Source organism: Lampris incognitus, chromosome 2 (assembly GCF_029633865.1).
Source record: "Lampris incognitus isolate fLamInc1 chromosome 2, fLamInc1.hap2, whole genome shotgun sequence".
NCBI lineage: Eukaryota > Metazoa > Chordata > Actinopteri > Lampriformes > Lampridae > Lampris > Lampris incognitus.
Window position 1 is genome coordinate 111585737 of NC_079212.1, and position 16147 is coordinate 111601883.

The 16147-nt window shown below is 43.8% G+C and overlaps 1 protein-coding gene across 1 annotated transcript in view; it reads right to left on the bottom strand.

The window, feature by feature from the left end:
- Positions 1–738: 738 nt before the first annotated feature.
- LOC130106960 (membrane-associated guanylate kinase, WW and PDZ domain-containing protein 3) overlaps positions 739–16147 on the bottom strand; it is a 247532-nt gene continuing 232123 nt past the window's right edge. The window contains 12 exon segments of the mRNA XM_056273328.1: positions 739–791; positions 1386–1524; positions 7253–7390; positions 7627–7732; positions 8167–8263; positions 8853–9038; positions 9671–9853; positions 10291–10483; positions 10907–11001; positions 11910–12075; positions 12845–12876; positions 14778–15428. Of these exon segments, the coding sequence (XP_056129303.1) occupies positions 739–791; positions 1386–1524; positions 7253–7390; positions 7627–7732; positions 8167–8263; positions 8853–9038; positions 9671–9853; positions 10291–10483; positions 10907–11001; positions 11910–12075; positions 12845–12876; positions 14778–15428 (2039 nt within the window).

Sequence of the window (16147 nt, forward strand, 5' to 3'; positions counted from 1 at the left end):
TATATTATGTGACTTGTATGCAGATTGTTTCCGGATGTGATTTTATCCATTGCATAAACTGTCATTAAAATTCATTTCCATTAGCCAGATAGAAACCCAATTACACCCCCCCCAGCATGTTCCCACGCAATATGTTAATCATCTTTACCTTCTGGTTTCTAGTTTATTTTCTGTCAGTGGTGCCTGTACAATCCTATCTCCTACTATGCATAAGAATGGTGCAAAAAAACAAAAACAACTTTCACCCCTTTAAGTCTCACGTGTGTACACATGCACAAATTTTAAGCTACATTTTGCACAAAACCCAAATCTCCACATCAAACGCTACACAACTAACATTTGCCAACATAATAACACCACAGTTTAAGACAGGAGCAGGCATATGACTGAAAATTAAGAATAAGTGCAGACAGTGCATAGGCTGGGCTAGGCTAGTTATAAGTTTAGGTTGTCAGGTGGTGTGGCTGTGTTTGCACTTTAGGTGAAAAATAACAATCAGAGTTCAGGACAGTTTACCAGAGATGTGTCTGACTACCGAGTGTAAATGCAGTGTGGATAAATCATATCCCGATCTAGATACAAATTACATGAAATGACCAGGAGTAAATGGGGTCAGAGTGATGAGAAATCAGTTTACTTAGATCATGCTGTAGATATGTAACACGGTAGGAAGAAGGAAAAAATTGCAAGAGGATTTACCAAGGTATAATAGAAGTAGCCAATAAGACAGTAAAGCTGTTAGTGTTGGTGTTCATTAGTGTAGTAGCACACAGTAGAAGAAGCTGTACTACCTGCATCAGGAGCAATAGAAAAAGAGCCAAAAGGAAATAGATGGTTAGAACTGATGAACAAAGCCATAAAGAAAAGAGATACAGCTCAATTTGTGTAACACTTTACAATAGGCTTGATTTATTAACATAAGTGAATGGGGTGAATCATTAGCTAATCTTCAGGTGGATTAATGGATTCTCTGCCCCTCTCTAAATCACACATACATACTTAGTCTCACACATAATTAGGAAACCCACAGCTAAACTGAATCAAACCGACCATGGTTAATTACATTATAATGACTAAATACTGAGCAATCCAAGGGTTCACTTCCAAATCGCTGTGCATCCACATTAGCAAAATAAGATAATTTCTGTTAGTGTTTAATTCATCCGTGACAGGATTGAGTATATGGGAGTGTTATCAGTTTTGTCAAATGAGGATGTACCTGATGCTAACAATTCTGTTAGTTTTCATGTTGTTTTACCAATTCTTAGAGTAGGTATTACTTTTTTTTTCAAATGGTGGATGTCTCATTTTTGGAAATAAACTCATCTGGTGATCTTTGAATTGTGAGACTAATAGTAAATCAGCTGTTTATCTACAACACATACTGTTATCTTGAGCTAGTCCAGCCCCAGGTCTCAGCAGAAGGACTACTTTGTTTCCTCCAGCCTGGATCAGTTCAATGGCCCTTGTATGGGAGATGCCGCGAGCCGGCTCCCCATTGATTTCCACTATCTCATCTCCAACCTGTCAGCAACACAGAAAATGCGGTGATTATACACACAGAAACAGACCGAGGGGTACTGATGGGTAACAAAGCTTACATACAGGCATATACACTCTCATTCAGACACATAATCAAACAATCTCACCACACACACACACACACACAGTCATTAGATACCCTCAAGGTATCTCATGAGGTATCCCATCTCGAGAAAGTCATCCACACTTTGATATCCTCTCACTTGGACTACTGCAATTCGATGTATATTGGGATTAGTCAGTCATCCCATCAGGCTCCTGACAAGTACCTGGAAGAGGGACCATATTACCCCTATACTGGTCAATCTCCACCGGCTACCTGTGCAGTTCAGAGCTGATTTTAAGGTACTCCTGTTTGTTTATAGAGCCCTAAATGGGCTGGCACCATCCTATATCACAGACCTTTTAACCCTCTCATCCACTTCAGGGTCCCAAAGGTCGGCTGACTTGGGACTCCTGGCTGTCCCGTGATCTAAACTAAAAGCTCAGGGGTGACAGCAGCTGCAGTCCCTAGGCCAGGGGTGGGCAATCTTAAGCAGAAAGGGCCAGTGTGGGTGAAGGTTTTTGTTCCAACCAAGCAGGTACACACCTGATCCCACTAATCAACCAGTAGAGTTTTTGCTGAGGAACTTGATAAGTTGACACAGGCGTGTAATTGACCTTTCGCAAAGTACCGCCCCAGAACGGTGCTTGTCCAATCCTACCTTAGCAACGGTCCGTCAAGCTTTCAAACACACAACAAAATGCTGAAACGGTGTGCCTATGGGATCTGCAAATCGGATGCTAGATATCTCAAAAGTTTGGAGGGGGTGTAATTTTCTTTCCCTTCCCGAAACCCAGAACGCAAGAAGCTCAATGTCGGCAATAGATTTCGCAGTATAGCAGACCCCATGGCCAGCTTAATCCATCCAAAATCAACAAAAATACCTGTTTGCTCCAAGCTAAGCTTGCTACTAGCTATTATTGATAGCTAATACAGCTAACGTATTATTACTGTTACTTTTACCCACACAATGCGCCGATTTCTTCCTTCATGTTTTGGTGTTTTCCGGCTACTTCCTGGATAGTTCTGAAATGCTTGACGGGCATAGCAACAGTAACTAAGGGGGGCGGGACTTTGCGAAAGGTCAATTGCTTGGTTGGAACAAAAACCTTCACCCACACTGGCCCTTTCTGGATAAGATTGCCCACCCCTGCCCTAGACTGTGGAACAGCATTCCCCTCCCTTGACTCTTTTGCGTCCTGGCTCAAAACTCTTATTCTCTGGCATGTGAATCCTCCTGATGTGGCTGATTTCTGGCTTGTGGCTATGTCGATGTGTTGTTTATTCATGCATATGAATTATGTGCCTTGTTGTTTATGTCAGTGTTTCTTTTAAACTTTTAAAATTGTGTGTGACAACCCCGTTTGCTGTATAATTATTTATCAACCCCAATTCATCTGCAGGTTTTCTTAATGAATTCTCTGAGCGATTGTCCTCTCTTGTTCTTAAATTTGATAGGGCCATTACGGTTGGTGATTTTAACATTCATATCGATAATCATTTTAACTCATTTGTCATCAATTTCTTTAAACATAGCTAAATCTTTTAACCTTGTGCAGCATGTCATTGGCCCCACACATAACTCTGGGCACACCCTTGATCTAGTTGTCATCCTGAACATGTTTCTTAATTCCCTGTATAAGATCGATTTTGTCTCTTACCATAAAATGTATTATATTTGATGCTTCTTTACTACCTACTACACTACCCCAGAAACATATAGTTAATTCTCACATTTTTAATAAGCTGTCAGCAGCCATGTTTTCTAGTTATTTTTCCAGTCTGGCTAGCTGCCCTCCATTCTTCGCCAACATTAACGACCAAGTTAGTTGGTTTAATGATTTGTGTACATCTGCCCTTGATTTCTTGGTTCCATATACGTCCAAGGCTGTCCCAGTTATTAATACTACTCCTTGGATCAATGAAAACATCCGTCAAAAAAGAAGGGAATATAGGAAGGCCGAACACAGATGGAAAAAAAATAATCTGCTCTTGAAGTTCATCAACTCCACATGAAGGAGTTGTTATCTGATTTGAATCAAACTATTTAAGATGTGAGAGCTGCTTACTTCTCTGACTTGAGTAAAAGTAATAAACATAACCCTAGGTTTCTGTTTAGTACTATCAATCAGCTTGTGAATCCCTCTCTTCCTACCATTTCTGCCTGTTCTGCTAATGATAGTGAACATTTCTTGTCTTTCTTTGCTGACAAGATCAATTGCCTAAGGTCCAATTTTACCCCCACTGTTTCCCCCTCCCCCGCCCCTTTCAGCCATCCAATTTTAATGTCGGAATTTGCTTCCATATCTCTTCAGTTCCTTGTTAATACTGTAAACTTCATGCGTCCCTCCTCCAGTCCCTGTGACAGAGTTCCAACAAAATGTTTAAAAGCCATCCTCCATGGCTTAGGTCCCTGCCTGCTCTCTATCATCAATGACTCACTCACATCCGGGTCTGTACCTGACTACTTTAAAATTGTTTGTGTTCAGCCCCTCCTCAAAAAACCCTCCCTTGATCCGGCAAGGGTAAAGAATTATAGACCTATTTCCAAACTTTCTTTCTTATCCAAATCCTTGAAAAAATTGTTGCAGATCAAATCCTGCAGCTGACTGAGGGTCATAACATTTTTGATAAATTTCAATCCAGCTTTCGTCACAAGCATAGTACTGAGACTGCATTACTATGAGTGTCCAATGACATTCTTATGTATGCTGATAAAGGTAAATACACTATTCTCATTCTCTTAGATTTAACTGCTGCCTTTGATACCATCAATCATGTCATCTTACTTGATAAGTTGGAGAACTAGGTGACATTTCTGGTACAGCGTTAAATTGGTTTTGCTCTTATCTGACAAACAGATAGTTTTATGTTTCTATTAACAATCTTGTATCCTCGTCAGCTCCCCTACTGTGTGGACTCCCCCAGGGGTCTGTTCTTGGGCCAATCCTCTTCTCTTTATACACGCTTCCTCTGGGTCATTTGTTTAGTCACTTTCAAGACATGTCATACCACTGTTATGCCGATGATACTCAGATCTATTTCTCTGCCAAACTCAATAACCTAAATCAACTGTCCCCCCTCCATGATTGCTTAGCTGCCACCAAAGACTGGATGTCCTTTAATTTCCTCCATTTAAACCCTGAAAAAACTGAAGTTCTCTTAATTGATCCTGAGAACTTTGCTACTGCAGTTGATCAGTTTATTGGTCCACTTCATTTAAACATCAAACCTACCACTAAAAATCTAGGTATCATCTTTGACTAGAAAATGTCTTTCAATCACCATGTTACTAAGCGTGTCCTATCCTGTTTTCTTCAGCTATGAAATATTGCAAAAATCCGAAATATTTTGTCTTTTAAGGATATTGAAAAATTAATTCACACTTTCATTTTCTCCCTTCTAGATTACTGTAACTCCCTCTACTCTGGCCTCAACAAAGCTACTTTAAATCGTCTACAGATGGTTCAGAATGCAGCTGCTAGACTACTAACCAGAACTAGCCGTAGGTCCTATATTACCTCTATTCTTGCATTCCTCCACTGGCTTCCCATAAAATTCAGAATAACGTATAAGATCTTATTGGTTACCTTTAAAGCACTGCATGATCTTGTCCCCAGTTATATTTCTGATCTTCTCATTCCTCATTCCACTTTCCGCCCACTCCAATCCTCAAACCTTGGTCTTTTATCCATTCCTCACTCCAACTGCAAAACAAAAGGTGACTGTGCTTTTGCAGTCTTGGCCCCAAGCCTCTTGAATAATCTCCCCCAATCCATTAGATTTGCTGAATCTTTGGACTGTTTTAAGTGGCTTCTAAAAACCTATCTTTTCAGGCAAGCCTTTTTATAGATTCCCTCCCCTGACTTCTGTTTTGTTTCATTTTTTAGCTTGGCCTGTTACTCCCATTGCCATGTTTTTATAATCATTCAATTTATTGAATGTATTTATTCATTTTTTGTGCATGGAGTGTAAAGCACTTTGAAACTGTATGTTTTTAAAAGTGCTATATAAATAAAATTTTGCTTGCTTGCTTGTTTCTTGTATTTGTGTTTTAGCTACCTGATCTTGTCTGTACAGCAATTTGGTCAGTGTGGGTTTTTTTTTAAATGTGCTGTATAAATAAAGTTGACTTGACTGGAATAGAGATACACTCTAATATTGGAGATGACAGAATAATTTAGGATGTGTGTAAACATGTCAGTCTATTGGGCTCTAATCTTTGTTCTCCTGGATCACCATCTTGCTGTGGTGGAGAAGCTTGCATGTGCCAATGATCCCAAGAGCTATCCCATCTGGAGCTTGGCTCCTGGTAGGGTCACCCAAGGCAGATTGGTCAAGAGGGAGGTTCCAGATGTAGCAGGATCCAACAAAGACCTAAATGGCGGAACTGGTGGAGGATATCTCCAGGTCACAACGGCAGTGAAGGCGGATGAAGGCTGCAACTGAGGGTGGTCCCCAATTGTTTTGGTCTCCATGCCATTCGGCTCTGGCCACCCCCTGCCAAGGACCATGTGGTGGCTGCAGGCAGATCAGCCACGCCACGTAAAAAGCTGTCACGTGTAGATGCCCTCCCATTATATGGCTCCAGGCTCAGCTTCTACACCCACCTGAGGTCCCAGAGGGACCCAGAGGGAGGATAAAACATACTCAACCCCGAGTGACCACCCATGACTCTTTGTTCAACACAACTCTTCACTCCTGAATAGACAGACTTGTGCCCAGAACTCATTGGGCAAAGATTGATTCCCACTTGGACCGTTTATGTATCTCCCCTACATCACTTCTCAATCTTAAAAATAATATGATATTTTATTAATCCTTGTAAGCAAGTTTTCTCGTCGCTCATGCCATCTTCAGTGAGGGGTCAGAGTTGAATGACAGCTACAGAAAGATGACAACTCAGGGGCTGGAAGTGGTTTGGTGCCTTGTTAAAGGGCACTTCAGTAAGGCTGGGGTGTTTACCCATCTAAGGGATTAATATCAGAGCTTCAGCTGAAAGGGGGTGGGGTGGGGTCCATCTTCCTTATTACCTACACTACTGCCCTATCTTCCTAATTTCCTGTGTAGAGAACTTGCATCACTTTAAAAGAAAGAAAAAAAAATGCAAGGAAGAAAAAAGAATCGCAGCCACCCATCATGCTTCAGGCCTTTTCAGTGCTCTTCTTTGCAACTTTAATAACTGTCAGTGGTGGAAATCTAATCCATTAATTTGTTCTCTGATGCAATTACTGTAACGCACTCAATATTTTCTCTTGTTTACCCCTGCTTTTACAAACAAGTAAATGTGGTAAATTAGATTTCACACATCTAATTGATTGTATAATAGCTTGCCAAACTTTCATGAGCGACGCTTGATGTTTGCAAAATGAGCTTAAATTTCATTGACTGGAAACATTCCTACTTTCTTTTTGCACATTCCCGGTTAATTCAGGTCATAAAGTAAGGATTCTGTCATCGGGCCACAGTGGATTGCAAAATGAACGAATTCCAAATTTTATCAAACTGTTACATGTAAAGACTGATTGAAGTTTGCCAGTGGGATTGAATAGCTTACTAGTTCCAGCTAAAATTTACAAGAACCTGGCAGGAGACTTGAGGTTAGTTTTAAAACTCTAGTATCATAGAAATGAAATGAAAAAAAAAACCCAAAACAAAACAACCCACATGGATTCGGCCATCCAGAAGAGCGGGTCCTTCCTCGGCAAGTCTCAGGATGTAGAGTCCCATGTTGTACTCTGTTCCTCCACGCAGACTGAAGCCAAAGCCCCTGGGACCACGCTCCAGTTCCACTGTCAAGCAACCCTGTGAGGAGCATGTAAATATGTGTTAATGAAGTCTGGCAACCACACACTTGCATACAAACATACAAAATATGAAATGCATGCAGACGGCATGAACACATTCACACAAACACATTGATGGTCTTTAATACGTTGTCTTTATGACTAAGAATTTTAATGATTCCCAAAGTCTTACCAATAGATAATGGATACAGATAATGTGGACAGTTTGTACAAACACAACAGTACCATTCTTACCTGGTTAGGTCCTGTCACGCACAGCGTTCCCTGCTCACTAGGAGGAAGAGTTTTGTAGTCAGACCAGTTGACTCCCTCCCGTTTCTCTTCCAAGTCTAGGTTATAACTACAACACACAATGGTATTCTGTTAAGTCTATGTATTTCTCAAATGCTGCAAACTGCCTACAGCATGCTGCAGGCCATAGACTAAAGAAAGTAATTATCAAGCCATTATGCAAAATGTTAGACTTACTCTATAACTGGATGTTAGAAAAGAGTAGCTTTTGTTAAGTGTGCGCCATTCCATTCATGAAAAAGGATATAACTTTTTTATGCATGATTTTAAAGGTTCTTTATACACTACTGTGTATACTGTATTGCTTTGTTTATATGCTTTAGTATACACTTAGGATAAGATAAGATAAGCTGAGAGAAGAGTGGCGAGAAGAAGAGGAGAAAATATTCATTACAGAAAAAAAAATCCAAATTATCTCACAAACTCCCAAGTTTTGTGCTATAGAGTAGTCCGAGTTCAAGAAAACCAAGCACAGATACTTACCGTTCATCCTGCTGTCCTGACCTTTGACCTACAGTTCTGTGCTGAAGGGCTGGACTCTGCTTAGCAGAGCTGGCTCCAGATGGAGGGCCCTTGTATTCTGAAACACCAGTTTGAGATTTCATGAATGGGAAGTCATCACACAGTGTTATGTTCCTTGATATTACATGTTAATTACTAATGATTTGATTGATTCATATTATTCTGCATACCTGGCAAATCTAATCCACACAATTGCTCATAAAGCATTCATATATATGGGAAATTTTCAGACAACCAATTACGTTTATCTTACATGAATGTCTAAGGACTGTGGTACTCTTAGGAAACCCAATCATACATGGAGATAACATACAAACTCCACCCAGAAGAGCCAAGATCAAACCAGGGACTTTCTAGCTGTGTGACAACACTGAAGACCACTAAGCCATACATATTGATTTTGGGCTGTTAAGTATATAAACAAATCTGAAAATTCAATATATTAAATTGTTGTCATGTTGAGAATTCAAGGATTAAGGTGAGGCATAAACATAATTTAAATAGTACTAGGCTTTTCCCCCCTTCTTTCTATCGCTCATGTAACGTGTCAAATTTGCCGCACAAGGCTGAAGATGACACAGAGAAGTTTTGAAATATAAATGTCCACGTGAACACACTCGTGTGAACATGTAACACAAAACACTCACCATCCTCTGGGACCACTGTGAGGGTAACAACATTCCCAGCATCCTTGATGAGCTGAACAATGTCGTTGTGAGATAGTTCTATGATGGAGCGACCGTTGACTGCTGAGATACGATCTCCAACATTCAGCAGGCCACAGCGGTCAGTGGGACTACCTTCAATGATACGGCCAATCTTGTGTGGGATCACTGAAAAAGCAGATGAAAAGATTTCATACATGTAGAGATTTGGTGTAAAGACAACTGTAAAAATAAAATGCGGGTGAGGGAGACTTGAGATGGCTTGTCATGTCTTTGCATGCACTTTGACCCGATGATTCATTCATTATCCAAACCACTTATCCTTACTCAGGGTTGAGGGATGCTGGAGCCTATCGCAGCAGTCATTCGGCGGCAGGTGGGGAGACAACCTGGATAGGCTGCCAGTCCATCACAGGGCCAACACACATTCACACCTAGGGACAATTTAGTACGGCCGATTCACCTGACCTACATGTCTTTGGACTGTGGGAGGAAACTGGAGCACCCAGAGGAAACCCACGCAGACACAGGGAGAAAATGCAAACTCCACACAGAGGACGACCCCCAAGGTTGGACTACCCCGGGGCTCGAACCCAGGACCTTCTTGCTGTGAGGCGACCGCGCTAACCACTGCGCCTCTGTGCCACCCTGACCTGATGATGGGTTGACTAAATTTCTAAAAGATTATTTTCCATCCAAGAATAAATTAAACCCCAAACATACTTATTTTGAATAAATTTCAAATTTAGACAGTTAAAGACAATCTTCTATTGTCAGTACGGGACACATTGTAGTCGCACCTCCAAGTGGGGGTTTGCTCTTGGAGGTGAGGATGACAAAGCCAAAGCCCTCTGTGTCCTTGCGGTGGAGGGTGATGTCGAAAGATTCATGGTCCAGAGCGCTGGGCATGGGGATGTGGGCTGGCCTGGGAGAGCCGTTCACCACTACTGGCGCCTTGCTCTGTGCCTCCTCCTCTGTCACATCTAGTAGGCATGGTGGAGATGAAGAGCAGATTTATATTATTTGAAGTATTTAGCAGATGCTCTTAGCCAGAGCTACTTTAAAAGAGTGTGAATAGGGAATATGGATTTAATTCCTTTATCGTCTTGACACAAACAAACCGTGACGTACATCTGATGAGAAATACATTTAATCTGTTAGCATAATGTGTGTTTGTGAGTGCACATTCACATGCTTGAGTATGTGTGAGTGTGTGCGTTTCTGTGTGTGTGTGTATGTGTGTGCTCCCAAATCTTTGTTGTTTGAAGCTCAGACATGGCATGAGTACCGCAAAATGAAAAAAAGAAAAATTCCATTTCCACTCTGAATTCCCTGAAAATGTTAAATGTGATCCAGCATATGTGAAAATAACAAACTGAAAAAGGCGTTTGGTGTTTGCTGCGTGCCAGTCATTACCTACCTCTGTAGATGACCTTCCTGCGCACGGTCAGCATGACTTGACCGTTACGGGCAGCGTTGGTCATTAGGTCCAGCACCTGCTTGTGGGAACGACCTTTGACCATCACACCGTCAATGCCGATGAGCTCGTCTCCCGCCCTCAGACGACCGTCCTTCTCTGCAGCTCCGTTGGGCACAATGGCCCCGATGTAAACCTGTGGAAACACATTCTGTAAACAGGTCAATAAGATGAAAGGCCTGAGCATGGAGGAGCCACACCATTTGTAAGATATACGTGATCTAATATGAGGTAGCATACCACATTGTAAATCAGGAAGTCTGTATGACCATTCTGACCAATGCACTTCCTTGTTGTCGTTTGGGCAAATTTATATAATTTGAAGATATATTTTAAATTGCCCTAAAGTACAGCAACTCTAGGTCATGAGTGCACACAAATCTCTAACTTAAAACCACATGAAATGTTGGGAAGTAAACATCACTCGTCTATAAATGCGACAGTAGACCCCGCCTTATAATGTTGAGTAATTTTCCGAAAAGCTTGAAATGATGCGTTTTCAAAAACAGACAAACTGTAATGGAGGTCAATCAGGACAGGGGGGCTATATTCAACTTACTGGCTGCTCTGGACCCTCTCCTCCCAGCACACGGAAGCCAAAGCCTGTCTCAATGTCTCTCTTCAGGAAGACGTCGATATCTTTGGTGTGAGGTTCTGCGGATCAGGAAGATCAGTAACCTTTCAGTTGTGCACTATGATTGTGTATGCTGCTTTGGGAGTAAAGGCTAAAGCCAAAATAAAAGCATGCTTTACTTAAAATGAAAAACGAACATAAACAAAACAACAGGCAGGTAGGGCATCCAGGTGGCATGGCGGTCTGTTCCGTTGTCTACCAACATGGGGATCGCCGGTTTGAATCGCCGTGTTACCTCCGGCTTGATTGGGCACCCCTACAGACACAATTGGCCATGTCTGCAGGTGGGAAGCCAGATGTGGGTATGTGTCCTGGTCACGGCACTAGCACCTCTTCTGGTTGGTCGGGGTGCTTGTTCAGGGGGGAGGGGGAACTGGGGGAATAGTGCGACCATCCCGCACGCTACATCTTCCTGGTGAAACTTTTCACTGTCGGATGACAGGAAGCGGCTGGTGACTCCACATGTATCGCAGGAGGCATGTGGTAGTCTGCAGCCCTCCCCGGATTGGTAGAGGGAGTGGAGCTGTGACCGGGACAGCTTGGAAGAGTGGGATAATTGGCCAGATACAATTGGGGAAAAAAAGGGGGACAAATCCAAAAAAAAAAAAAAACCCCAACAGGCAGGTAACACTGCACACACTAGTTATTTGTCCTGGTGACGTGCTCAACATACACACACATTTCTTCTTCTTTTATGGACAAGTCCTGTAACATTATGTTTTATAAGTATGTTTCCTGAGAAAATGTGAATAAAAAAAAAAAGAAACCAATCAGCGAAAAACTGCTTGTAGCAGTGTTAGATTTCAATGAATGGGGAGAAAAAAACTTAGAACATCTAACACTGCATCTACGTACCTGAAATTACTGAAAAACTGAAAATATCTCTTTTGCAACTGAGCAAGGAATTATGGTATCTTTGTGTGCTTACGTCTGCTCTCCAGCAGGGCCTTGGATTTGAGGTACATCTCTGTGGCGTCTCGTTTGGGGGAGTCGGAGGAGCGCAGGGTGCTGACATTGGAGAGGTAGGGCAGGGCTTGGGGGGCTGAGTCGCTCATACAGTCAAGGGTCTCTGTGCTGGCGGTCATTTCTTGTCTCTGAATGATACACAAACATGGGGCCACACTTAGTTTTGCTGCGTCCCTCACTTCAAGTATAATCATGGCTTTCGCCATCAAAAACAATCTACGTTTCTATTTTAGCCTCCTTTCTTTTTTTGAATCATCTATCTCTTGGTATTCAGGGCGCTGGGTGCTTTATTGGTGGCCTCAACAGCTCATTATCCTGGGAAAGTGGCAGGGGAAAACTAATGGTGATAGAATACCAAAGACGATAAAGGTCACTTTCATTGCTAGGTCTTTATCTACATAGGTTGTTTTCACTTCACTTTTCCTCTCATGTTTTTTGGTGGCCAAGCAATGAGATCTAAGTGCACTTTACAATCCACAGAAAAAGAGAAACAAAAAAAAACAAACAACAAAAACAACGAAAGATCTCTCATGGCTGTGACAGGCTCATTTGGGGAAAGAGGGCAACTTCCTTATCAAAAAACTGTTGTATTAATAATACCAAGATATCTAAAAAAGCTCCTCCATGCTTCATTACCATCGCAATCCCCTGACAATGGCCCTACAAATACAAATGCTGAAAAGAAGTAATTAAGGCCGTTTTTCAGGGCAAACAAAAGGAGGCGCCCGGAAACATAATCAATATTTAAATTTATTGCTATCATTTAATTTGATGCAACGGAGGCTTACTGGTTAAGCTGAAGGACAAAAAGGCTTTTAAATTAAATTGAGGGATAAGTGCCCAGGGGACACAATAGTGAGGAAATAGAAAAAAAAAGATATATGCTTTTATACTCACTGGCTTTAGGCTTTTCACAGGGGACGTTTGACCTATGGAGAGACATGTTACAGGGTACGATTAGGAAACATGGATTTTTTTTTTTTTTTTTAGAAAAGCACGCCTCACTGAGCTGCCATCCACCAGATGGCACTACCTGGCAGAGGAACAGGAGCAGCGAGCCTGGGAAATTAAACGGATGATATTGCTCTACACTCAGGAGGTCTACACACTGTAAAATGGTCCATTAGGGAACATACTGTACCTCAGCATGCGATAAAAGATAAATAGGAAATGTGTCCATGTGCTGGGGAAACACAGACTACAAGAGAGAGAGGCCCACAGAAAGGCGAGTGAGCGTGAGAGGCAGAGCAAGTAATAGAGAGAGAAACGGAGAGAGAGAGAGAGAGAGAGAGAGAGAGAGAGAGAGAGAGAGAGACTCATGCATATAATCCAATGACCAATAATTCGTCTCTGTCTCTGCTGGCCGTACAGTACAGCACACCCACACGCTGCATCTCTCAGATTGTTTTCAGTGCAACTCCTGGAGCACCTCCACTGCACTTAACTGCATTCGCCAACGCTCCTCTGGAGTCCTACCGCCTTCTGGGGCGGGGGCTAGCGTGAGGCGGTCAATGGAGCCAGACACAAATACTCTATTGTGAAAGAGTCTCACAGACACAGGTACTCGACGTTTGCTTTTTTTAACATTGCTACTCTCCTCCTCTGTGTCCCTGTACAGTGCCTCCCAACCTCACCCCTCCAACACACACACACACACACACACACCCTTCACTTCCCAAGCTGGAGCCATTCTCTAATGAGGGTTAAATCTGTCTTTAGCTCTTTAACTGGGCAGGCTACATGAGCCTGAGCGCCTGTTGACCGTGGAAGTCATGCGGTGTGTTAGTGGAGCAGAACCTGGTGTCGAGGTACAGTTAGCAGGGGTGAGAGGTAAGGGTGTTCGAGAGAGAGAGAGAGGAGGAAGGGCCGGGCTTCTGCCATGGCCCAAGCCATGGGGAGGATTAGGTGGAGGGTCTCTGGGGGCTGTGAGTGCTGGGGCCACACAATGATTAGCCCCGGTTTTTAAAAGGGGCACAGATATAGAAGCGTGCCGAAATCCCCTGCCGCTCCGCTGTTGATCAAAGCCGATTCAGGGCTCACTGACTTGTGCGGTGGTTCCCCACGGGCAGCTGGAGGTGGACGTAGGAGACGTTTGAAGGGTGCCCACCCCCATGCCTGCCTTCTCAGCCTCTCGCCATAGGAAATCAGGCAGAGTCCCACACTTACGTAACTCCCTCTCTCAGGCTTGCGACAGACTGCAGTGTGCCTAACTAGGAATGGATGCAAACAAAGGGAGGCTATGTGACGGTACGCTGTGGAAAGATGCAAAAGAAGAAATGGATGTTTATGTGTGGGATAAAGCATAATGGGTGTGATTGAAAGAGGGGGACTGTGTCTGTGGTGGGGGGTGTAATTTAAATGTTCACTCGCCACAGCCCAAGAGGTTCAGGTGGTTCAACTTAGCTAGGAGGGCAGCAGTCCTTAATGTGGTGACCTTATGCAGACAGCAAACAGAGTGAGCTCATCCAGGCTTGTACAGCGAGGTCACACCCCCTTTCCCGCACCCTCTCACCTGCTGTCAGTATCAGTACGTTGACCTCACCTCCCAATCCCAGGGACACTGTTGAAGTTGTATTGACAGCAATAACACACTGTGTCACAACAAAACACAACTAAAGGCAGGAGGAGTAATGTGTGTCTGGATGGATACGAATGGACGGACAGACAGACAGACAGACAAACAGACGAATAGGCAGACAGACAGATGGACAGATAGATAGATATATAGATAGATACAGATTGAAAGACATGAGTATATATGAACAAACAGTGAAAAAGGCATGCAAAACACAAATACAAAAACATAGACAGTATTGACTCAATCTCTCACCTCCTCGCAGAACCAGCACATTGACCTCACTGCCCACAGGCAAGTCTTTGAGGATGTCGACCACCTGGGCGTGGCTCAGAGTCTGGACATTCTGCCTGTTGATCTCCTTTATGACATCCCCCTTCAGCAACCCGCGGCACCACTGGGCATCCAGGATCATCTTCACCTTCTGCCCAAGCGGGCAGTCAGCAATGGCGAACCCGAATCCACCCGGCCCCTTCACCAGAGGCACACTCACCAGCTCTGGCTGTAGCATCCCCGAGGCTGCCTCCGCCCGCTCTCCCTGCCTCCCGTTGGGCATGGCGGCCACCACGGGGCGCCCACTGGCATCCGTAGTGACGTAGTGGAGCTCCTGGGAGGAGCCATGGAGAACTTCACCCTTCACCAGTAGTGGCTGCCCATTGATCAGGGGCACAGCAGTCACTACCTCACCCCCCTGCAGACCCTGCTGGTGCTGGGTGGCCGGCGGGGGAGGGGGTGGCGGGGGAGGTGGGTCATCGCTGTCCAGGTCTACATCCGGGGGAAGCTGATAGCCACGGCAAAGGACCATGTCCACGTACTGGTTGACTGGGATGGACTGGAACATCTGAACCACCTCTGGGTGGGTCTTACCCAGTACACAGGTCCCGTTGATCTCCACGATCACGTCGCCTGAGGGTGGAGAGAGAGAGCAAGAGAGAGAGTTAAGCAGACAGACAGATGCATACAATTACAAACACACTCACATAGATAGATAGATAGGCAAATGTTTCACTTGTATTTAATCTAGACATCACCCTCCTTGTGTTGCTTAAAAAAAACATATTTTTTGTGATGCATTTTTTATCTACCCAATAACAAGTCCCTCTCCACTACTGTCACATTTTTTTTCTTTGAATTTTCTCCCTTTTTCTCCCCAGTTGTATCCGGCCGGGGTAATCCCGGTCGCTGCTCCACCCTCTCTGCCGATCCGGGGAGGGCTGCAGACTACCACATGCCTCCTCTGATACATGTGGAGTCACCAGCCGCTTCTTTTCACCTGACAGTGAGGAGTTTCATCAGGGGTACGTAGCATGTGGGAGGATCATGCTATTCCCCCCAGTTCCCTCTCCCCCCCTGAACAGGCGCCCCGACTGACCAGAGGAGGCACTAGTGCAGCGACCAGGACACATACCCACATCCGTCTTCCCTCCTGCAGACATGGCCACTTGAGTCTGTAGAGAGCCGGAGGTAACACGGGGATTTGAACCAGAGATCCCTGTGTTGGTAGGCAACAGAATAGACCGCTACGCTACCCAGACGCCCTATTCTCACATTTTAATTTAGCAGCAGATTCTCCCTCTTCTTGCCTTTCCTTTTATCTTCAGCCTGCCCTTAAGTTCTAAACCTTC